The sequence below is a fragment of the Rhodamnia argentea genome, chromosome 1, assembly GCF_020921035.1.
Source record: "Rhodamnia argentea isolate NSW1041297 chromosome 1, ASM2092103v1, whole genome shotgun sequence".
Classification (NCBI taxonomy): domain Eukaryota; kingdom Viridiplantae; phylum Streptophyta; class Magnoliopsida; order Myrtales; family Myrtaceae; genus Rhodamnia; species Rhodamnia argentea.
Genome location: NC_063150.1, coordinates 28,663,831 through 28,686,904, shown reverse-complemented (window position 1 = coordinate 28,686,904; position 23,074 = coordinate 28,663,831). Strand labels below are relative to the sequence as shown.

Below are 23,074 nucleotides of genomic sequence, written 5' to 3'. Positions count from 1 at the left end.
CGGCTACAATCAACGGAGAGGTATAATTATGCAAATAACACTTTGAAGTCCAGTTTTCATTTTCACATTTTTCACATTCAACATGCTACCAAACCTCATGAAAACTAATCAAACACATATTAGGAGAAAATCGTCAAAAAAATTCTAAACTTATTGTACTTTTGCTAATTCAATCCTAAACCTTTTGATTTTGCCAATTCAATTATAAACCTTTTGCATTTATACCAATTCGGTGCTAAACTTTTTTTGTATCAATTTAATCCTAAACCTTTTATGTTTGTGCCAATTTAGTCCATCCGGCTAAATTTGACGGGCCGGCAATGACATGGATGCCAACAGATGCTGACGTGGATGCCGGCGCTGACGTGAAATTTTTTATTAATATTTTAATATTTTATAAATTATTTTTTATTTTTTCCCTTTTTTTTCTTTTCTTCTATTTTTTTTTCTACTGTCTTCTTCCTCCTTTCTTCTTTACCTAGCAAGCAGATCCCTAGTGGCGACACGCCAAAGGCTATCGGTGGCCTCGCCGGGCGAGGTCGACCTCGCCGACTCCTAGCAAGGCCGGTCATTGCGAGACACGACCTCTCCCGGTTTGGCCAAGGCTAGGTCGGCCGATCATGGCGGCTTGGCCATGGACGGCAAGATCGGCCGACCATGGCTACTTCAAGAAGACGAAGAGCAAGGATTGGGTCATCATGGCTTCATCCTTGAGATTGGGTGAGGCTCGTCTGCAAGTGACCTCCCCAAATCTTTTCCTCGATTTTTGCAATTTTCTTCTTCTGCTGCGTTCGTTCATTGGTTGCCGCCCGGATCCGGCTCGCAATCCATGGCGAGGCCGCCATGGTCGACCTCGCCCACCCTAGATTTGGGCGAGGTCACGACTCGCCATCCATGGTGAGGCTGCGACTCCTTGTCCGAGGACGACATATGACCAACCTCACCCAACCTAGATTTGAGCTATGGGCGAGGTCGCCATGGCTAGCCGACCGCGCCTAAGCCTAGGCGAGGCTACGACTCGCCATGGCCAGCCTCTCCCGATGCCAGCAAGGTCACCGGCGGCCTAACATTGGTCGGCCTCCACTGGTAAACTACTTGCTAGAGGAAGAAGGGGACAAAAATGAAAATAAAAGAAAAGAAAAGAAAATTAAAAAAATTAAAATATTAATAAAAATTATTCACGTCAGCATCGGCGTCCATGTCGGCACCAACCGATGTCCACGTCACCGCCGAGCGACCAAAATTGACCGGATGAACTTGATTGGCACAAACGCAAAATATTTAAGACTAAATTAGCACAAAAAAAGGTTTTGCACTAAATTGACAAAATTAAAAAATTTAAGACTAAATTGGCAAAAATGCGATAGGTTTATGACTTTTTTTTTTATAATTTCCCCCACAGTTTAGACATGCAAGAACTCATCGGAAAAATTGTCCAAAAAATCTTAAACCTATAATTTAGTCTTAAACATTTTATTTGTGCCAATTGAGTTATAAACATTTCACGTTCTTTCAATTGAGTATATGCGGCTAAATTTGGCCGGAAATTGTTGACGCGAATGATGATTGTCCTACGTGGCTCAGTAGGTGTTAACATTGATAATTTTTTTCAATTTTTTTATTATTTATCTATTTTTTCTTTCTTTTTCATTTTTTTTTTGTTTCTTTCTTCTTCTTTTTCTTCCCTTCGTCCTCTAACCAATCGTCGAGGCTCATCGATGGCGAGGTTCGACCTCACATAGCCACCGGCGAGGCTCGCCCTCACCATTGCTAGGCGAGGTCAGCCTCCCTATGGTTAGGGTTGCTGGTTTTAGTGAGGCATGCACTTGCTGGCCACTGGTGCGATCGACTTTTCCAAAGGTAAGGCTAGATTGACATCACCGGCCCTCACCTCTGACCAATCGCCAAAGCCCATCGATCGACTGAAGGAAGAAGGGAAGTTAAAAAAAAAAAAAAAGAGAAAGAAAAAAGTAAAAACAAAATAAAAAGTTTAAAAAAATATTAAAATATTTTTAGATATTGTCCATATCGGCGTCAATCGCGCCACATAGGAGGGTCGGTGTCTATGTTAGCGACCAAAATTGGCTAGATAGACTCAATTTGCAAAACGTGAAAAAGTTTAGGATTTAATTGGAATAATTAAAAAGTTTGTGACTGAATTGACAAAACACAATAGGTTTAGGACTTTTAGGACAATTTCCCCCGAACCAGTTAATATAAGTCAGATCATCACAATATATCGACACGCCATCATTGATGAATTAAAATTATTTACCAATGTTATGCGCGATGTTAAAATCTTTCGGAGCCTCTGATTTTATTTATTTATAAAATCCAATCATTTAAAGTAGAAAGATAAAGCGAACATTAATTTAATTTAATTTTTTTATAAATGAAGTCATACCTAGTTATACCAAGAACATGTCGAGTTAGCTACAGGGGGATTAGACATAATCTCCGGCACATGAGAGGAAATGTAAGTTAGGAAGGATGCACCACCACCATCATCAGTCATCACCAACTATAAGAAAAAAAAAATGTCCCCAAAAAAAATTTAAAAGCATCCACTAATGAGCAAGAGCACTTGAGTGGTCGTGCACCTCTCTTCTTCACAATGGGCTAAAATGTTATGGGAGTCAACACCTAAGTTATGTTTACTATGAAGGGAGACTTTTTGCCGATAACCATCAAATGCTGTGAATGCGAATATATACGCATTATTCATCTTTAGAGAATTTTTCCGAAAAATTATCAATAACAAATGCTTCTCGCCTTATTAGAAGTGACCACCTTAGAAGTGGAAATAGAATTTGAAATATTTTCTTTTTGCTACCTTCGAGCCTATGTGATATAAATCTTGTCAAACGAGGAGAGGTGAAGATAATGAGGATGGTGCTTTCATGGCGATCCTTGTGAAGCCTATCGGGGTAGTAGTTTTTCATGGCTCCTCTCTAATAGAGATTTCTCCTTCGAAAAACAGGGAAAAGTTAGAATGAAAGGACAAAGAGTTGCAACGAAACGTCAAAGGGTGGAGAAAGTTGAACAAATGGATTGGTGGGCCATTTCAATTTTGCAAGCATCTATTAAAGCTGCTGATGTCATTAATTTGTGGAATTTTTTTAGCCGGCCATCGATTGACAAACACTACTTCCTTTCCATTTAATTCCAAATTACCTACTACGAGTTGATTGGTAACCTGATCTGACTAGGTAAATGCGTGTCGCGTCAGCAATCGCCGTAGCGATATGATACCACCGATATTTTTTGGTCGATGTCAATTCATCTCAAAGCTTAAGTTGGTTGATGGAAGCATGATTTAGCGCTGCTTTAACTCTTCTCTTTATGACCCTATAGTCAGAATACTTTTGGATGGTTGCAGCTTTCCAAACACTTGGAAGATGCATGAGAAAATCACCGCTTAGCCAAACCTAAACACCATGTCTCAAAAGACTATGTTAAAAATTTGAAGTTAGTCTAACTGTGCTATCATTGTGCATGCTACATGATTCTAGAAATGATTCTCTGACATAATCTGTTTCATTTGCATCTTTTTCCCAGAGATCTTGTGATGGTGTCCAGAGGAACCTTTGAGTGTAGCAAGGAAGATATTGGGCGAAGACTAGACTTTGTCTATGTACCGATAAATTTTCAAGTCTACTATTTCTTCTTTTCCTGACGAGCACTTGCTAATTTTCAGGACAAGATAGGAGGGAAAGTGGCATTGGAGTGAAAAGAGATGATGGCATAAGGATTGGGTAAGTTTGGGCTTCGGCCCGAACCAGTTCAATTCCAATCCGGGCCATTTCCATTTGGGTCGGCCCAAGGATCAATTTGTCAGGGGAGGGCCTGCCCCGGTCGGCCCATGTTCAGCCCGTCAATTGACAAGCCCGCAAAAGCCCGGCCGGCTTCTCTCCAACACCCCCAAAAACAATCGCGACTTTGCTTAGCGTTGACCGGAACTCCACCGCCGTCTCTCTCTTTCTCTGTCTTCATCGAGCAGCTTTCACTCTTGACTGCTCTCTTTCGCCTCCACCATCGAAGATTCAAGCTCCAGGTTTTAGGGTTTCGTCCTCTGTACCTCGGAGTAGAGCAATAGTCAAGCTGGATAGACACAGAGGAGACCGCTATGGCAACAACGGCAACAGCCAGGACGCCCCCGGCTACCGCCAATCCAGAGGCCCGTCCCGCTTCTCCGATGCGCCCGTGAACAGCCACCGCGGCCGCCGTAGCCCCGGAAACTTCCGTGGCGGCGGAGGAGGAGGAGGAGGTGGCCGCCGCCCCTTTGACAGCCCGCCCCGCCATGGTCCCGGCGGATTCCGGCCCGCCGGGGGCCGAGGCGGCGGCGATGACGGGTACAGAGGCGCCGGAGGCGGCGGCGGCGGCGGGAGAGGGTTCGGGCAGGGCTATGATGCGCCGCCACCACCTCCTACTCTCGCTGGACAGAAGCGGGGGTTTTCTGGCAGGGGAGGAGGATCTCCCAATCCAGGTGTGTTTTGAAAGCTGAGCTTCGGTGTGAATTTTTTTGGTGGTGGATTGCGAGTTCTAGCTTCAGGAATGGGACGCTCTTGATTAGGGGCGCTTCCTTTTTATTTTATTTTATTTTTTTTCTTTTAATCTTGAACAAGGAAATCGTTTCAAGCTGCATCACAAAGTTAATTTGAAGTAACCTGGTCAGCTTCACCTGTTGCCGGTCTGCTTAGCGATCTCTGATCCCTCTCATTTTTGGAATTATTGCCATGGGCCAAGCACTATCTGTTAAGCACGCCAAAGGGAAATAAAAAGTTGGGATGTATGAGTTCAGTTGAAACCCTAAGAGAACCGGAGCAGATCAATCAATCAAAGGCATTATTTTTCTTATTTGACTGTTGTGGTGATGCATGTGACTTGCAGGATCATTTGTTGATTCTTTCTTATACCTTTGTGTTACGTTTTCCATTCTTTTAGGTTATGTTTTTTTGCAACCTTTCAGACAAACCTAAACATATTATTTGAATGTCCTTATGTGGCATTTCATAATGCTCTCGTGGATTGACCCTTTTCCCCTCTTTTGGTTAGATCATTTCGATGGAGCTGCTTTTGCTAAACTTTTTGTTGGATCAGTTCCAAGGAGTGCCACTGAGGAAGATGTAAGTCCACACCTTGACGACTTGTTCTATAAGATGCCACTTCAATTGAGTTTTGGAAAAATTGGCGGATTACAGCATACATGCACTTGGTTTGGTAGTGCTTTTACAAATAAGCTCTTTCTTTTGTTAATGATAAAACAAAACTGGCTGTATGTAATTGAACTATTCTGCTATACCAAAAGTGATGGTTGTATAATAGATTATTTCCAAAAGAAGCCCAAGAGGATTAGGAGGTGAATCATCTCTTAATATCTTGTTCTTTCCCAGACATATAACTAATGGCACCTATTCAAGCCCAAAGTTCGCGTTGTATGCCTGATGTAACCCACCTTATTCCTAAAACTGCAGATGCTGTAGCCTGTAGTCCAAATTTGCACGGTCAAAGTGCAATGTAATAATAAGTGAGCCACACACTCTCTTGTATTCTTGCACCAAAAAATCTTAGCAGTGGCGTGTTCCCTTTCTCTGAAGACTATTCAAAGCGAATCTATCCCATAGCTGCTTTCCAAAAGAAAAAAGTAGCTGTCAGAAGAATATTCTGAGGGGTGAGAGTGTTCTATTGTACCTACAGTTGAGTAGAGATGGTAATAGAGCAGTACAACTTGACAAAATAGAGTCAGAAGGACGATGAGAAGAATCCTTGTTTTTTGGCTCATTTGGAAAGAGAAAAACAAGATTTCTTCTAGGAGGAAAATTTTCTTGAGACGTCTTTAGAGATAAGTGGTTATATACTCTTCACTTTTGGTATAGTGGGAAAGTTGTATCATACTTATAGGTTACTCTTGAGCCATATGTAAAATACCAATCTCCCTCGCCTACTTCTCCATTGTTAGCCTTCCAATAGTTAGCCACCTTAACTCTCTATTCCTTGCTAATACAAACAAATCAAGAAACACATTTTCTTAGGCGATGTCTCTGCATTATCAATCATCCCACAACAAAGCTTTCCGACCATTTCCCACTCAAATGGAATTTCTACTTTTGAAGCACCACATTGCTGTTGTATGTGCTTCCAAATCCCTACCCGCATGTGCACCTTAATTTCTTGACATAGTTATCCAATTTGCGTCTCCAACCCTAAATTCACAGTAACTACCCTCATCCGTGATCGAACTCCACGTCTGCGATCATCTTTCTCCACGTCGAACCTCCACAACTGTCTTCCAAGCGGAAGTTTATTAAAAGATACCAACTGTTTTACTGTCAACCCTCCTTGAGAGACCAGTTGTTTGAAAATATGTCAATTTAGTAGATGAAATCTTGGATCATCATCTTCATCCCCAAAATTTAATTGCTATTTGTGTATTTATGGCATTAACATGCTTGTGATGATTCCAGCTTTATTAAAGAACTGCGATCTCTCTTGCATTTTTCCGTGTTTGTGCTTTTTATTTCCTTTTTGCACTAAATGTTGCTTATTTAATACCAGATTCGCCCATTGTTTGAAGAACATGGAAACGTAATAGAAGTTGCCATGATTAAGGACAAGAGAACAGGACTACAGCAAGGTACTAGGTGCTATTTTAGTAAAATGATCGTGAGCATTCCCATCTCTTTCCAGATCCATTGAGAGGCTGATGGGAGCATCCGTGAGCTCATCTTTCTTCTCAGTTTGTTTTTGCAAGACGTTACGGGCTTTTGGTTTTGGTTGAGAACGCCTTTATATGTCTGTTATCAAACACGAAGAGTAAAGAGTATGAATCAATATATGTATAGCTGTTGGAAGTGGGAGACAACTTCTGCTCTATTAGCTGAGGCTGCAGCGATGGGGACTTGACCACCGAGTTTCTCTTTCTTTTTAAATAGGATGGTCTTTTTCCTTGCTGTAGCTCTTTAGGATTTTCAGTGGTTGTGTCAAATTGTACAAACAGTGACAATTGAGTATTACTGATGACCAGATGCTAATAAATTTAAGTGTATGAGTAACCTGAGTTTTCATTGGGAAGTTTGGTACTATCCATTTCAAATGAGTTGGAATGGTCATTCCTTGTTACGTGATTGGATGAGATAACGTAATGGTGGACTTTCTGTGTTATGAATGTTATGAATGACTACATGGGAGGTGAAATGTGTTTTAGTTGTGGTCTCATGAACTGTATGTAAGCAGGTGATTTGTTAGATGTCTGTCCTTTTACCATGGTGTTACAGGATTATATCCTGTGATAACAGTTTCGATCACATGGTGTTGGGAGGGAATTATGTGATTATGTGATAGTACATTTCAGACCTGAGGCTTCTGACATAATGTGTGGCATGGGTGAAATTATTTGGAGCGCTATTGTTTGTGTGGAAAGTTGAGTTGTCTACTGTATTTTTTGGATTGCTGATCGACAGTCAAATGAATAAGTAATCTATCGCTTCTTCATTCTCAATCGACATGTCTGGATCCAAACAACTCCTGTCGTACTGAGTAGTTGATGGTTGTTTGAACCGAGGCTTGACCTTTTCTTGATTTCCTTTTTGCATTTGCGATATGTTAATCAGTTCTAGATGCATTTGTCAGTATCGATGATTGAAAATATATATTCCAGGTGCAACTCCTACAAGGTGATGTGATAGCTTTCCTTGTAAGGATATTAAGAAAGCTTCTCTGAGAGTGTTTTCTGGTGTGATTGGTTTGGCGTGATGGTGTAATGGTGGAACTGCGGTTTCCAGCTTATGCACTTGTATTGTCCTTGGTTTGGTTTCTTAGGTTTGTACGCGAGATATGGAGCTATATTATAGCCTAAACACATCATCATGGTGTTTTGTAGTGAATATATAAAGTGAGCGGTCTTGTTGACCATCAGTTTTCTTGTTATCTCGTTTGTTCTTCGCTTCTCACTGGACCAAAGTTTTGTGCTCCAGTTAAAGAACCAGCTTAAATCACTTTCATGTCCCTGGCTCCATGATTCTGTGAAACCAAGTCGAATGGATAGTACTTTGATCATACGCTAAGTGATATAGCTCGCTATAGTGAGTTGTGCAATCAAATGTAATTGTTGTTGTTGGTTAAGTCTTTCTGTTATATGCTCATCAATCTTCTGGATAGATGCGCTGGTTTGTGTTGCGTATAAATGGCACAGGAACCTGAAAGTGGGAGAGTTTTGGATCCTTATAAACATAGAAGGCTAGTTTTATGACTGGCAAGTAGAAACTGACTCCTAGTACATGGTTTTGGCAGTCAATTTGTTTCAAGTACCTTTAGTCATCAGATGTGGTTAAGATAATAGGAGGTGCGTCATTGCCGGTATCACGAGCAGTGACTTCGACAGCACCTTGTGCTGTTTGCATGATGGTTCTTTCCTATTCGAGTGAATATTCTGTGTTGTTACGGCGAAATTGAGGAGGCCTTGATTTGCAACTTCCAAAGTCATGGAAGTTCATGTATCGCTTTTGCTGGAGGCATTAACTAAATTTGCTTATTTGTTTCGTATGATCGTTAGTTATAGTTTGGTATCATTGCAAATCCTGGGTTTACAGCCCTAAATGTTCTCCCAATGGCATTTGCTTGCCCTTAGGATTGCGTCCTGATTTTTCTCAAGGCCTTGCTTGGCTTGGAACTCCTTGCTCTTTTCTATTTCCAGAGAGTTGGCAATGAATATCACACTTGTTTGTTTGGATCATGAATGGATCTCTTTGCCTTGTTCATCATCTCCAAGAGGTGATTACAACAATGCGCTGTAGAATGATTGGACATGCAATTTCAAGTCACAGGCTATTTTTTATTTTTTTTTGGAGTAGATGTGATCCTTTACAATTATATGGCTCAATTGGACATCACTACATTCATTGATTTAGCGTCATATTCGTAAGCAACATGTTGTATCTTCATGGAGCTACGGTTATGGCGTGATTCTAGGTTGTGGAATCAAGGGTATAAACCTGAATTTAGGTTATGTGTTGCTTCTTTATTCCTTTATTTTCTTAGTATTTTTGTTCGAGAAGGAAAACGACATCTCTACTGACATTGGCGCATTGAAGTCAAGCTGCTCTTAGAGCTAACAACTAAGATCGATATTTGGATTTTTTGAAATACATGCTTTCACAACTTTATTCTCGTGAAATGGTGTCAATTAATTCAGCACTGTTTTTGATGTGGATAAAAGCAGTAGCATTGATCTCCTTTAAAGATATTTAGGTTTATGGCTTCCTGGTTGTATATTGTCTTTTGCGTCTTTCATATTTATGGGACGCATCACTGGATATGCTTATGTGTACTTATCTAGCAGCTTTAATGATTGCTGGAGTGGTTTGCAGTTCTCTTATATTTAGCTCAAGCAACCTAATTATGCAAATAATTCTACTCTTTAGGGTTTGCTTTGTTTCTTGTCAACTACTTATTTTTTATTTATTTTAGTGAAGGATATAATGGGAAATTGATTTTCTCACTGGAATGTATTGCCGAATATATTGGTGCCAAATGCGCCTGCAATTGGTGGAGGGGTAATTTCATTGTCAGGATATAATCTTTTTGCTCATGCAGGATGTTGTTTTATCAAGTATGCAACCTCTGAGGAAGCTGACAGGGCCATTAGAGCTTTGCACAATCAATACACTCTTCCCGGGGTGAGTATTTTTTCTGTTGCCTAATCTCTAATGAATGGGGGTCTAATGAACCTCTCTATATGTTTTTTCAGGGAGTTGGTCCGGTTCAAGTTAGATATGCTGATGGGGAACGAGAACGACTTGGTATTTTTTCTTTGATCTTCAAGTTTATACGTGACTAATCTTGCTTTCAGATATTAGTGAACAACTTTATAGTATAAGAGATTGGTAGTCCAGAAGGGTGTCAAGTTAACGTATTCACGTGAGGGATCTACTTGTAAGAATTGACTTAGGGTTTGTTTCGCGGTTAAAGCAGTCAAAATCTTTTTAAAAGTGACCATAACTAGGTCGGGTTTAGTAATGTCTTGCAGTTGGGCAGCTACCTGTCAGAAACTCGGAGCAACATTTGTTCCTTGATTTTTACTCCCTAGACAAGGCAAACCACTGTTGGCACTTCTATAGTTGCGCAAAATAAGGTACATACAAGACCTGTTTGGTAAATTATGATCTGATTCTCATGTTGGACTACTGATCCCACATTTCTATTTACACTAAATGTGATAGGTGACCTATAGTTCTACCAATTTAAATCACGGATAAAGAATGCTCATTAGTTTGTGGGCTGCTGTTGTGAATCATCAAGAAGAGTGAGGGACACATTCTAGAATTGAACATGGGCGTGTTGGCATTCTATTAATAGTGTTGCCATAATGATGATATTAGTGATATGTGAGGTCCTATTTATCTGGAAGCATTTGTTGTTGCTGGTCTTGATGAGGCTCTCTTCTGTAATAGGTGCTTTTGAGTACAAGCTGTTCGTGGGTTCTCTAAACAAACAAGCCACTGTAAAAGAAGTGGAGGAAGTACGTGAATACAACTCAGCTTTTAAATGCTTAGATCACATTGACAACCTTTTTTGTTTCTCCTGTTTTTTATGGTGGTGCTTAATTGTAGAAAAAGAATTTTTCCATAGCAATCTAATGAAATGCAGTCTGTTGCTTGGAGGAACAGGCATATCGTGAAAGCTTGATTTTATTCCTATATGCCTACTGTCTTTTGTTTCATTAATATCTTTCACTTTATATTGAATATGGGAGCCACTGGATTTTTCTTACTTATGCGTGATGCCTGCCAGATTTTCTCACCATATGGTCGAGTTGAGGATGTTTATCTCATGCGCGATGAAATGAAGCAGAGTCGTGGTGCGTCTATTATCTTCTTTTAGATTTGAAAGACTATATGCCAGGCATGATATGTTCAGTTGAGTTGGGCTGCCTTTCTGCTGCATGGACATCCTCCCTTTGATGCTAATGATGCTACTTATTGAAAAAAGATCATTATGGTAGATCCAAAGAATCTATCTGCTTTATGGCACTACAGCTATTTCTTAGGCATTTACGAATCCTGTATGATATCTATTTAATGAATCCAAGAGTAACATTCTCTTATTGTAAGATAGTAGGTTTTTCAAGTGTTTTGCATATAGATTTGATGAGCAAAACTTATTATCTTTTAAGATTGTAAAGTGCCTGAAGGCTGTAAAACTGGTTCATTACTGTGCATCACAACCAGATGGTTACTTGTGCCCGCTAAGGGTGGGAACTAGCATGTTTCAATTGTTCTTTTGATGCTTTATTTTGTTGTGAAGTTATCAACATAACCATTTAATCTGAAGGTTGTGGATTTGTCAAGTACTCTCACAGAGATATGGCATTGGCAGCTATAAATGCTTTGAATGGAAACTATACAATGAGAGTAAGCATGCTTTATCATATCAAGTATGGTTTAGACTAGTCTTGCCAGTTGTTAATATTCTCATCTTTTTTTCCTCTGGTCATAGGGTTGTGATCAGCCATTAACTGTTCGATTTGCTGATCCTAAGCGGCCTCGGCTTGGAGATACAAGGTTCCCATTAAGCTCTAGTACTTCTGGGCAAGCAGTGTTGTTCTTTGTTCTTTTTCCTTTTGCTCTTTTTCAGAAAGGGGCTTTAGGCTGTGTTTGGGAGAGCTCTGGGGAAATGACTTTGATTTCCCCGAAGATCTTTGGCTTAATGTGCATTTGGTAAAAGGAAATACCATTTGGTTAGTGACTTTTGGTCAAGTTTTTTGCAGAGTAGCTTTGAAATTAAGAATAAAAAGGGAAAATCAAAGGGCCTACTGTTCATCATCTCCATTGTGGAAGCAGAGTGCCGCCACGAGCCCAGTCGAGGGATCTGAGGTCGCTTGACCTTGCATGGAAGCAGAGGGCCATCGCGGCCCTCAAGCGACATAGATATGCAGACAAAAAGGGTGGAGCGATTCTTGACCGGGCAATCCTCGACCTTGGCAATGCTCCACATGGCGACCGTCAACCTCGGCGACCCTTGACTCGCCATATCTCGCCTGAGCCGCGACCCTCCGGATCTTGCCTAATAGACCCGCGAAGGTCGACGAGGCTTGACGACCGTTTGCAACAATTTTCTAGCCTCGCATGATCCTCAGCAGAGCTTGACTGGTGAACTAATTCTGCAACGTTGGAGAAGATGAACAGTTTTTTATGAGGGCAAGAGTGGAACAGAAAGTAACAGTGAGGGTAATCTTGGAAGAAAAAAGTTCATTAACCCTGAGTGCTGCGTTTTGAAAATGCTGAAATCCCAAGGCAGGTCCCAACTTGCCTTGAGCGTTGAGCTTTCAGCTTTGCCAATGCTGGCTTTTACTGAATACTCTCCAAGAAATTCTTACTAAATGGACCAGTTTTTCACTCAAGGGACTTTAGAGGCGAAAGTCCCTCGGGAAAGCTGAATCAAACACAGCCTTAGTTTCTTCTGACATCTGCCTGTTGATCGATCTTTTCTTTTTGGGCATTACTTAGAATGATTGTTTACCTTATTGCTCTACTTGCAATTTTTTGTTGATGATATAGTTAGGTAAACCCCCTGTTTATACTCTCTTCTGATGTTTCGATCACTTTTGACACTAGTTCCAAAGGTGGTCCTGCTTTTGGAGGCCCAGGTTTCGGTCCTCATTTTCAGGCCCCAGAACTAAGGTGTTGTTTCCTCCCTTCTTTGTCCCTTGTATTGTCCAGCATTATAACTTGTGTCTTCCTCCTGCTCCTCCTCCTCTTCTTCATTTTCAAATTTGTGTAACTCTACCTCTGTGTTTGCTCTCAGCAGAGGGCCGCCCAACTTTAATGACACTGTGGGTGATCAGATTGCGCCAAGTGCCTGGAATCCAATTAATGCTCAGAACCTAGGACCATCGTCATTTTCAGGTCATCCCAATTTTGGTGGTCAGTTATTTCCCAAGTCTGGCGATGTGTCTAAGCCTCTAAATCCTGTAAGAATGTCTTTCATCTCGTGAAAACTACTTTTCTCTTTTGTCCGTCCTTGTGAATGCTAGTTCAAAGCACACCCATTACATTTTCAATCTCTTTTAGGGAATCATCAGTTACTTTAGTTTAACGGATGACATTATCTATGGAGGTGATATTTAGCTAATTATCTCTTTAACCTTAATTTGAAAGATTGGTGAGATTATTCGATCGTGACAAGGTCAAGAGTGTTCATGGAATCTCTTAATGGGAGAAACATCTCCTTATGGCTCCTCTTAATCTAAAGTGTGAACCTAGGCATTGGCAAACGAGTTAGCATCTAGCTTAGCTATCTTGAAACAGCAAGTGGTATACTACCTTCTTTTGGCCATATTTAGGTGGATGGCAGGTTGTAAGCAGCAATGTAGACGGGAGCTAGGTTGACGGGTTTCAGAATTTGTAGTTATTGAATAGGAAGGTGGAATTCAAGATGGGTGAAAGGCAAATGGTAGGTCAGATAGATCAAGTTTTCTATAAGTCGCTCATCTCCTTCCTTCTCTTATGAAAATACGGCTTTCCTCTAGCCCTTTAAACTTAAAGACGAAAGAGAGCTAGCAGATGAGATCTCATAAAAAAGAATAAAAGGAATTTTCAGAAATTGGTGGAGTTCAGCTGGGAGGATACACATGTTCCTGGTGATAGAAAAATATCGTAGGTTTGCAGTATATCCTCTTTGTTATTGAAGATTTTTATTGCTTCCTTCAAATGGTTCTTTGATTGGTTTACATGAAAACTTTTGGTTGATGTCAAGTTAAGCTAATACGAAAATCATAGGATGTGAAAAGCACTAAGAGGTGATAACTCGAATGGTAATCAGTTAGTAAATTTCTTAGTTTCCAGAAAGGCTAAAAAATTTACTTGTCAAGACTCAAGACAAAGACGAGCTAAAATTTCAGGTGCAAATTGTAGCTTGTGTTTGGTTGCTTTGCATGCAAAATGGCACCTTATCGAAGGAGTGGGTAGTAGATCCCAAAGAACTACGAGAAATTCTTTATTTTTTGCAGTTTTTCGGCTGAGACCTCTCCGATGCGAACTGTTTTTAGGCAACTATTAGGGTTTGTTCTGGAGTTACAAATGATGGCCTGTCTATTATCTGTTTACAGTTTGCATGAGTTGTTTACTTGTGGTTCATGGGTATTTACTTTTTTTATACTTGGTTTAATCTCCGCTTCCTTGTACTTAGAACAATCCCTGGGGGGGTCCTAGCGTGCCAACAGATGGTCTTCTTCCTTCACCGGCGGCTCCGTCCTCATCTATGGCACAACAGGTATAGGAAGAAGAATGACTAAAACAATTTGCCTCGTTTTTACCCTCCTTATTGGAGCTGGCTATTGGTGTCAGTGTTTTATGATTGTGTTTCTAATTTGTATTAGCATTAAAATATCATAAATATCAAGTAATATGTTAAACAAATTGACTTGCTATGAAAATGTTTTACTTCATGATACAAGTGTGTCTTGTTTTGTTATTTTAGGCTGCCTATATTTTGTGCTCGGCTTTGTGTCGTGTATGCCTTTTACAAATGGGTTGGTGTCCGATTTGCCACCTTACTCTTATTTAGATTCAAGGTTCTTTCCTTCTTTCTTGCAGAGTTTTCAGCCTTTTCAACAGTTCCCATCTGTGGGTCAGCAAATAGCACCTTTACAAAAGTCTCTTCAGTCACCTCAGCCGTCACTACCTTCTCTATCACACAATCAACCTTCGACATCATATCCACAGACACAAGCTTCCCATGCAATGTTAGGGCAATTGAACCAGCTGCAAAGTCCTCCTCTCGCGACACCTTTCGGCCAACCACTGCCATCACAGCCATTGGTTGGTTCAAGCGGGCAGTTATCTGCTACTCATTCTGGTGCCCAGCAGACTGCCTCCTCTGTGACAGCACAACAAGCCCCTTTAAATATGAATTTGTTATCCCAACCTCGGCCTACTGCAACCAATCAACTGCAAGTGCCTGCTCCTGGTCAACAGCACTTGCTTCAGTCATTTCAGCATTCCCCATCAACATTGGCTCAGATGTTGTCACAGCAGACGCAGGCCTTGCAGGCTAGTTTTCAATCATCTCAGCACGCTTTTTCCCAGCTGCAACAGCAACTGCAGATGATGCAGCCTTTTAATCTAAATGCCGTTCCACAACAAGCTCTGCCAACAAATCAGCAGGTATGACCTGATTAGAAGAGTTTAGTTTTGGCTTTTGCTAGGAGCTGGTAATGTATTTGGACATCAACCATGTTGATGAAGAAACTATGTCAGGAGAGGCTTTGCTTTTTTTATGTGGTAAGCTACTTGTGAAGTGATTTCTCCAACCAGAAAAGTTTCTTGATTGCAGTTTGACACAGGATACTTATTTAAGTGTCGCATTGATTCGACGTAAGATGTTGCTACACATTGACCCGGACTTCTAACGGCTGTAATGGAAAACTTTTTTGTTGTTGAATCCCAGTATAGGTTCAAGAGTTTGAGTTTTACTATATCTCAACATTACTAACTGCTTTGTTCTGATTTTTAAAAAAAAAAAAAAGTTATCTTGATCTTCAGTTGCTTGGAAATGCTTATGGGTGCCTTCAAACTCTGAGCATATCCTTGTCTTTTTGCAGCCTCAGTGGAACAATAATGTACAGCAGCCAGTGTTAAGCATATCAACAACTACAACATCTGCAGAAGTGCCTTCATCGTCATCTGTTGCACCTGCGATAGCTGTATCGACTCCGAATCTTGCTCCTGTAAAATGTATTTGGACAGAGCATACATCCCCAGATGGATTTAAGTACTATTATAATAGTGTAACTGGAGAAAGCAGGGTGAGTATTTGCTCTCGTGTTTTTATGCATGTTCTGTCATCATCTTCTGCTAGTTTGCAACTTATGAGTGATGTTACCGTACTCGCTGTAGTGGTTGGAGCCTGAGGAGTTGAAAATATTTAGGCAGCAGCAGCAGCAACAGCAACCAAAATCATCAGTTCAGCTAACTCATGCCCAACACCCTCAACTGTTGCCTACTCAGCAGGGTGCGCAAACACAGCAGCCGCAGCAGCAATCTCAACTTCAGGGACAGCTACCTCAGCAACTGTTACAACAGCCTCTATTGTCTTCATCGGTCAGTGTTATCTCGGCTTCTCCGTACTTGCAAATTCCCATATCATCTAGCTCTCTATTTCTGATTTTCTAGTGTGGATATGCAGTATCAGGCTTCTGGGCTTCCAAGTCACCAGAGTATTCAGGTAGATATAAATCCTCTCTTGAAAGTTGTGTTCCAGTTACACTTCTATGATACCATATTTGATGTTCTGCCTGAGCAAGCTGGTGTAATGATGATCGCAATTTGAGGGTTGATGATTACTTCAGTAATGGTTGTTTACAATACGCAGCTTAGTGATTTCTGTTTTATGTTTGGGAATAGCTTTCTTGGTTTTGCTAATAAACTGAAGTATAACTGGTAGTGGAAAACGTCATTCTTTCTTAAATGGCAAACGTAATTAAATACATATCAACAACTAATTCAATCCTTGTTCTCTGACAATTAGGCAACTCTATCATATCTTTTTTGTCTTGTGCCTTAACAATTTAAGCTGTTTACTTGTGTTTCTGTTTACCTAATTTGTTTTGCAATTGGTAGTTCTTGTGAGACAAAAAAAAAAAGAAACTAAATTTGTGAAAACTGGCATATGCTGAACGGATAAAGGTTTTTCTTTTCACTTCTTTGGGTTTTGAACTATAATTATTTTAGGCTGATCAAAGCTCTAGAAAGGACTGCTTGAACATGTTGAGTAAACTTACCACATAGAGATGCTTGAGATGATACGGTATTGTGTGGCCATAAGAAAGATACATAAGATATGCACTTTTTACTCTTTTCATAGAAGTCAACTGATGCACTTTATAAAGCAGGAAATGAGAGGTAAGAGGAATTTTAGAGCTAAAATGAGAACTCAAATGAAATGGACATCCAATTGTTGATGTCTCTGTCCTAGCAATTGTTGTAGAATTTTCCACTTGGAGTTGCGTGCTGCGCCGATTCAGTTGGCTTGCTCAGTGGTTCTTATTATAAATTTTGGCTGCTTAGGAACTTGGTTATTCACAATTTCAAGTGGCAGCTAATTCAGTAAATGATCCAGCTCGCTTTCAGCAGGTATCTGGTTCTTATGAGATCCGCATCTTATAGTTAACTACCATTAGTAACTCTTATTTTTGCCAATTTGTGCCAGGGTTTTCAGGCTGCTCAGCAATGGATGCTGAAGAATAAGTCAACAGGTTGTCATTATATCTTTTCTTGGTCGTGTGTCCTTTGATTTTACTCTTGCAATTTATAAACGAGGCCTACTAGTGAAATAAAAAAAAATCTCACTTTTCTTTGAGAGAAACTCTAGAAGCTAGGGAAATTAAGAAGGATTTTGCAGTTTCTATGAGTCAAATGTTAACCTGCAAGTACAGTTCTCAATGAGCTGCTTTGTCGGCCATGATAAGCCTTTGGCATCTTTTATCCTGTTCAGTTTTATTTGGAATTGGAAACTGGGCAGTTTATGAAGGCTGAGCAAATTTTTTGTTGTAAATTGAGAATCGGTGAAGCTCCAATTAAAGTATTATTTTTGGCTCTAGTAAACCTACAGAGTACCTTCCTCTGTTTTAGTCCTATTGACTGAAAGGAGATTAGTGCACTACTAGCCTCCTAGTCCTGGAAAAGTCTGGAAAATCATTTATAAACAATTGCACGAACCTGTAATCTGGTAGGAATGATGATACTTCCAGATCTCATTATTTTGTGTTAGTTATTTTGGGAGGACTGCAGCCACCCTGTCGATGAGGGAAAATTATTGGGTACCGCTGGATGTTAGCCTGCTTCACATGATTCGACTCTTCATGTGAGCCGTTATATCATGTGAGAACCACACATGATGCAAAGGCTCAAGTGAGGTGGGTAACGTGGGTCGTGAGAACCCAAAGAAAGCTCCTTAGATGAGGGAACAGCGCTAGTATAATCTGGCGGTGTTTATTAGGCTTGACGTGAGATTTGTTGCCTGTTGCTGACCAATGTGGATATCATGCTTCCGCAGGTACCTAAGTGGAGCAGCAGAATGTGAGGCGGTCCCAGCAAATTGTTGCAGTCTGTATAATGCCAAAATGTTTGTGTCCTCTTAAGGTAGGATAGATCAGCCAGCAATTTGTAATTACCGATGTAGCATCTTTTCCTTCTATATCGTTTTATGGTTCTCGCTTCGCTGGCTTATGGTGAGAAGCCTGTGTGCCGTAGTAGTAAATTGCATATTTAACTCCGTAGTTCAATCAAATATTGGCCTCTTTGTTGCATAGGATATGAACTTTGCGCTTTACCGTACCTTACCGTACCTTTTAAGTAATATACGCCCGAGGTTATGTAGACCACTGTCAGATTCAAATTCAACCGAGAAACTTGGTTAGCTACTCAATTCATAGTAAGCTGAGTGTCAGTTTCTTTCCAGCACCAAACCTCTGGTCCAAGGCCATGACCGCATTGACATATAGTCTTAGAATAACCAACGTTCTACTAACGGCTCTTTCCTTTCCTAGCCGAGGATTTGTGGACCGATCGTCCTTTATTCAAACTAAGCATCAGTTGACGCTCCTACAATTTCTTCTGATTTCACCCTGTTTCCCCGTGAGCAGCCCCAAGCTCCCCATTCTCACCATCGAGCGCTTGAAATCCTCGAAGAAAGTCATGGGGTCCTCCGCATAAGACTCCACTATTTGCCTAGTTGGGCCATCTCCGGCGAAAAGAACCTGGTCTGACTGAAGCAGCCCCTCTCCTGAGATGAGGTTCACATAGTATTGGTTGTCGAATGTTGCAGGCGTTGCCAGGTCGAGATCTGCTAGAGTCGAGTTGCTATTGGGACCCGAGCAAAGCTGTTGCAGTGACTGGAGGAAGTTCAGGTTGACCTTCGGACCGGTCAAGTGGGCACTGCCCACGAGCCGTGATCTAAATGTCGGGCATCTAGCCTTTCCCATGGTATGCGCACCTGCGTGAAAGTTGCGAACGATCAGCTCTAATTCCAGTATTGTTAGCATGTACGAAGACCTGAAAAAGAGTCATCGCTCGAGCTCCTAAACGAGAGATACGGCGTTGCTTCTGCGACTTACGACTAATGATAACCCAGAAAACGATCAGTGCAATAGGTGAGGATTTTTTCAGCGCTTGAAGAGCATGATGTGCAAAACCTCGGGGATCGGATGATAAACAGAAGAAGATACCAGATAGGGCAACCATGTCCCGGAGGGTGAGACCAACATTCTGAAACTTAGCAACCAATATTTCCACAGTAGAATTCGGTGCCGGAATGTTGTTGTTTGCCACGGCTTTGCTTGCGCCTAAGCTGTCTCTCCGCCCCATCAGGACGTCCCATCCAGGCCCGCCCGACTGCGATTCATTCTAAGAATTAGCCTAGACGGTCATATCCTAAAAATCCTTCGCAAAGTCAGAAAATTCTATGAACTACGGAGTGCCGAAATGTGCCACTCGGATTGAAAACGTACCAGCAAAACGGAGTCTCTAGCAGCACTTGCAAGGATATCGGCACATGAAACTGTTCTAGGACAAACAGTTTCGAGATCAGATTTTATAGCGTCGATCACTTCGAACCCCCTCAAGGAATTCAAGTTCGGTCCTGCTGTCTTCTCTCCGACGAAACCTTCAATGTCGTCCAAAAGCACCGAAGCATCGCATCCCTGCGCCAACAAATTATCCAAGAAAACCTTTCGTTACTTAAGTCACAGAACAAAAAAGAGGAAAAGCTGCAACAATATCGATTTTAAAAACACACATTGACGAAGCAGTCGTGGAAATGAAGGCGCAGCAACGAAGCGGCCATCCTCGGGTCCTCGGAGACGGCCCTGTCAACCCACGAAAAGATGATCGCCTCCGCTTCGGGGCACGTGTTCTCGTAGAAAGCGGTGCTCAAAGGGCTTGCATTGTAATCATCTGCACATTCTTCCTGCGAGCTGGCGATGGCGGGTGCTTTCGAAAGGGCAACCGCACTTAGCTCGAGCATGGCCAAGAAAAGAGCCAAACACAAGACCATTCTCATGGCCTAGCCGCTTAGTTTTTCCTTCCTTTTGTTCTTTGTCCCTTCCTTCAGGACGAGCGGATGCAACAGGAGCGAGGGCGTGGGATCATTTGGATAGCAAAAGCATCACATTTATAGAGGCCAAGAAATCGAAATGAGGCCCGTTTTGGCGCTGAAGAGTGGTTGATGGACACGGTCAAATGCCAAGAAACGGCCGGCGACTCCAGTGTTTTTGCTGATGTATTAAGCAACGTTACCTAATGCCATGTGCTTGCTTACATCTTGCACCACCTCTCTTTGCCATGTCTCTTCTCCAACTTCTTGAGAGAGAGAGAGAGAGTTCATGCCATTGAAGGGTAACTGAAGTCTCAACTTGGGTTGCAGACAGATTTGTTGACGAGGAAAGTTCCTCTGAGTTTCGATTACCTGCTCCTCATGTGGTAGTTTTCAAAAGGTTTTTTTTTTTTCTAGGGACGAGCTCGTTGGAGTTCTAAAACCTGTCACAAAAGCTCAATTGAGTCCTAATATTTTTGAAAAGTGCAATCAAATCCTAAAATTTGTCAAATCGATGTAATCGACTCTTTCTGTTGATCACACTTTTCGAAAGTTTTTACTTTTTAGAATTATATTTGCACTTTCGTGACAAGTACCAGGACTTGAGTACACCTTCGGAAAGTTTTAGGATTTGATTACACTATTTGGAAAATTTTTAGGATTTCATTGCACTTTTTGGAAGAGTTTTATGACTTAATTACACTTTTATGACAAGTTTTCGGACTTGTAGTACACTTATCTCTTTTTCTTGTCGAATTTGTTTCTGAATCAATTCTTTCACATGTTCCCCTAAATGGCACTGCCACTATAATTGCAAACTGAGGCCGCATGGGTTGCATTGTCCCTATCAGTTCGAGGTCAAGTATGGCTTAACCAAAAAATGTGACTGATCACTGACAGTTGCACACATTTATGCATCATCAATATGAGCATCAAATATTAGGTCAGCACCCAAAAGATGAGACAAATCAAGAGGTCAACTAATGGGCCGCAAGATTTTGAGCTGTTCTCTGCCCAAATTGATGTTGGGCCTATATATATGTCTGGCTTGGCGGCTATGTGGGCCTTGAAGATCGTATGATATCTTAGGTGACTTTATTCTTTGGAGGGTCCTCATGAATTGAAAAAGTTGGGATCATTTATGAGCCACCACCACCTTCACATCTCCCTTGGCCAAGCAATCATGCTTCGGATCTTTATCAGCACCATCGGTTCGTTATCATCCCACCCCAACCAACCAGCAACCCCCTGCCGCCGCCGCCGCCGCCATCGCCGGTTGCTTCCCTTTTCTCGATTTTAGACAAATTTAGCACTCTCTAAATTGTTTAAGAGTAACCCTATAAGCATATGCGAAACTTCAAAACGGGAAAAAAGAAGAAGAAAAAAAGCAATGTTATTTTATCAAGCATTTTTGTATGCACCCTTTTTGTTTTCCTGATGTGATATCTTCCATTTAGTGAAAAACAGAGTGGCTAACATAAACAACCTATTTTCTTCAATAACATAGAATTTTCAGGATAGGATTCGAAGCATAGCTATCTCTGTTATGTGTAAACTAAGGCTGTCTTTCGGGAAAATCAAGAAGCAGACATAACGAAGTCAAACGGACTAGGAAGGAACTAAGACAGCAAGAAAAAGAGACAGCTTAAAGAGAAAAAAAGGAAGTGTCGAGATTTAAACATATTATATGCGCTCCGATATCGTGCTAGACAACAATTCCATTCTAAGATCATACAGGATTCTGAAAAAGGACTCACGAATGATATCTTTTCCTCTTCCAACGTGAAAAGTCCTTCAGCTTCATCCGAAAAGCTTGACAAAGAGAACCCTATTGAAAGATATGCAAAGTAGACGTTGTGATGCCATCTTTCTACGACTGAAACCCAAGTTTAAGAGCACAAATCAAGGAGCCTGAATCCAAAACCCTCTTTCTTACCACTATTATGCCTACCGTTCTATCACGACGTTCTTGTCTCTGGGTTTGACTGAATGTTTTTTTTTTTTTTGGTCGAAGTTTGACTGAATGATGTACGCATGATGTTGTCCTATTTGCGCCGTACTTTCCCAATACAATACAAAGATATGGTGGAAAATGGAACTGTCGTTTTCACTCTATTGGGGAAGTGTTTAATCTTGCCGTGTTGAGGAGAGAAGTAACCCTAAATTCTGTTCCAATAAGGCTAAAACTACAAACTTACTCCTGTAATGACGAAGATGGCCACCGCATATCAACCCATGTTCTTTGTCGCGCTCTTGACCTTTTTCCATTCCACTGCCAACATACTTCCAACGAGCAGATGGATAAAAAGATGGGTCGAAGCTGGTTAAATTTTCAGTGGCTAGGGTTCTTGTGTCCGTTTGCGTAGATCACACGTGGTTTCTCGAAGTCTAGGGTTTATTATCGTTGCCCATTCTACCGATAGGGTGGTCACATGCCCTAGACATGATGCCCCTATGGTGGATATTTCCAGTTCAGAATTTTTGCAAGGGAGGGCATCAAAATTATGTTAGAAAAGATTCTTGCAGATCCGAAAGATCATGGAAACTTCACTGTCGTGGGGAGAATAGTCACGTACATGTGTCTCCTTTCTGTACATTTAGCCCACTACATGTCACTAAAACTTTTCATTTTTCGTGTATAGGGGGAAAAGCCAGCTAATTATTAGAGGGCAGGCAGGAATATAATCACAAGTATATGTCCAAAAAGATGGATTTGAGTATTTGGTTCTTCATGGAATCCTCTTTTTGACTTGTAAGCTGCCATCAATGGATGATTGATATGCACGCATGTTATTTTGTTTTCTCATTGCTATGAAAAGGGCAAATAAATCACTTCAACTTTATGTTGCCCCTTTACCTAGAAATACCCTTTTAAAATGATTTTTTTTCCCGATTCGAATATGAAAATATTAGCTAGCGCTGGACATATTATATAATTAAACTTTCATGTACACGACTTGTCCCTTCTGCAGTATAAAGTTTAAGC

The 23,074-nt window shown here is 41.1% G+C and overlaps 2 protein-coding genes across 2 annotated transcripts; one reads left to right on the top strand and one right to left on the bottom strand.

Moving 5' to 3' along the window:
- Positions 1 to 1,820: 1,820 nt before the first annotated feature.
- Positions 1,821 to 18,309, top strand: LOC115747718 (flowering time control protein FCA). The gene is made up of 21 exons (XM_048278000.1): positions 1,821 to 1,860; positions 3,698 to 3,755; positions 3,948 to 4,486; positions 5,056 to 5,126; positions 6,556 to 6,634; positions 9,592 to 9,674; positions 9,746 to 9,797; positions 10,449 to 10,516; positions 10,789 to 10,855; positions 11,329 to 11,408; positions 11,494 to 11,558; positions 12,612 to 12,677; positions 12,802 to 12,967; positions 14,185 to 14,268; positions 14,592 to 15,161; positions 15,599 to 15,802; positions 15,894 to 16,097; positions 16,183 to 16,221; positions 17,064 to 17,129; positions 17,206 to 17,251; positions 18,052 to 18,309. Exons 1-21 carry the CDS (start codon positions 1,821 to 1,823, stop codon positions 18,057 to 18,059), a joined length of 2,655 nt encoding a protein of 884 aa, XP_048133957.1. The 3' UTR covers positions 18,060 to 18,309.
- An 84-nt stretch (positions 18,310 to 18,393) lies between these two features.
- Positions 18,394 to 20,355, bottom strand: LOC115747720 (peroxidase 40). The gene is made up of 4 exons (XM_030683983.2): positions 19,792 to 20,355; positions 19,505 to 19,696; positions 19,223 to 19,388; positions 18,394 to 18,990 (listed from the first exon to the last, which is right to left on the bottom strand). The coding sequence occupies exons 1-4, from the start codon at positions 20,053 to 20,055 to the stop codon at positions 18,587 to 18,589; spliced, it is 1,026 nt and encodes a 341-aa protein (XP_030539843.1). The 5' UTR covers positions 20,056 to 20,355; the 3' UTR covers positions 18,394 to 18,586.
- Positions 20,356 to 23,074: the final 2,719 nt, after the last annotated feature.

Bases quoted from the DNA above. Each gene is read 5' to 3' on its own strand.
- LOC115747718 (XM_048278000.1), top strand. From the start codon at position 1,821: ATGCACTTGCTGGCCACTGGTGCGATCGACTTTTCCAAAG. The intron at 3,756-3,947 runs GTAAGTTTGGGC...GACTTTGCTTAG, and splicing joins GATGATGGCATAAGGATTGG to CGTTGACCGGAACTCCACCG. The intron at 15,162-15,598 runs GTATGACCTGAT...GTCTTTTTGCAG, and splicing joins CTCTGCCAACAAATCAGCAG to CCTCAGTGGAACAATAATGT.
- LOC115747720 (XM_030683983.2), bottom strand. From the start codon at position 20,055: ATGAGAATGGTCTTGTGTTTGGCTCTTTTCTTGGCCATGCTCGAGCTA. The intron at 19,697-19,791 runs GTGTGTTTTTAA...TTGTTGGCGCAG, and splicing joins TCCACGACTGCTTCGTCAAT to GGATGCGATGCTTCGGTGCT. The intron at 18,991-19,222 runs GTATCTTCTTCT...ACTTTCACGCAG, and splicing joins GGACATGGTTGCCCTATCTG to GTGCGCATACCATGGGAAAG.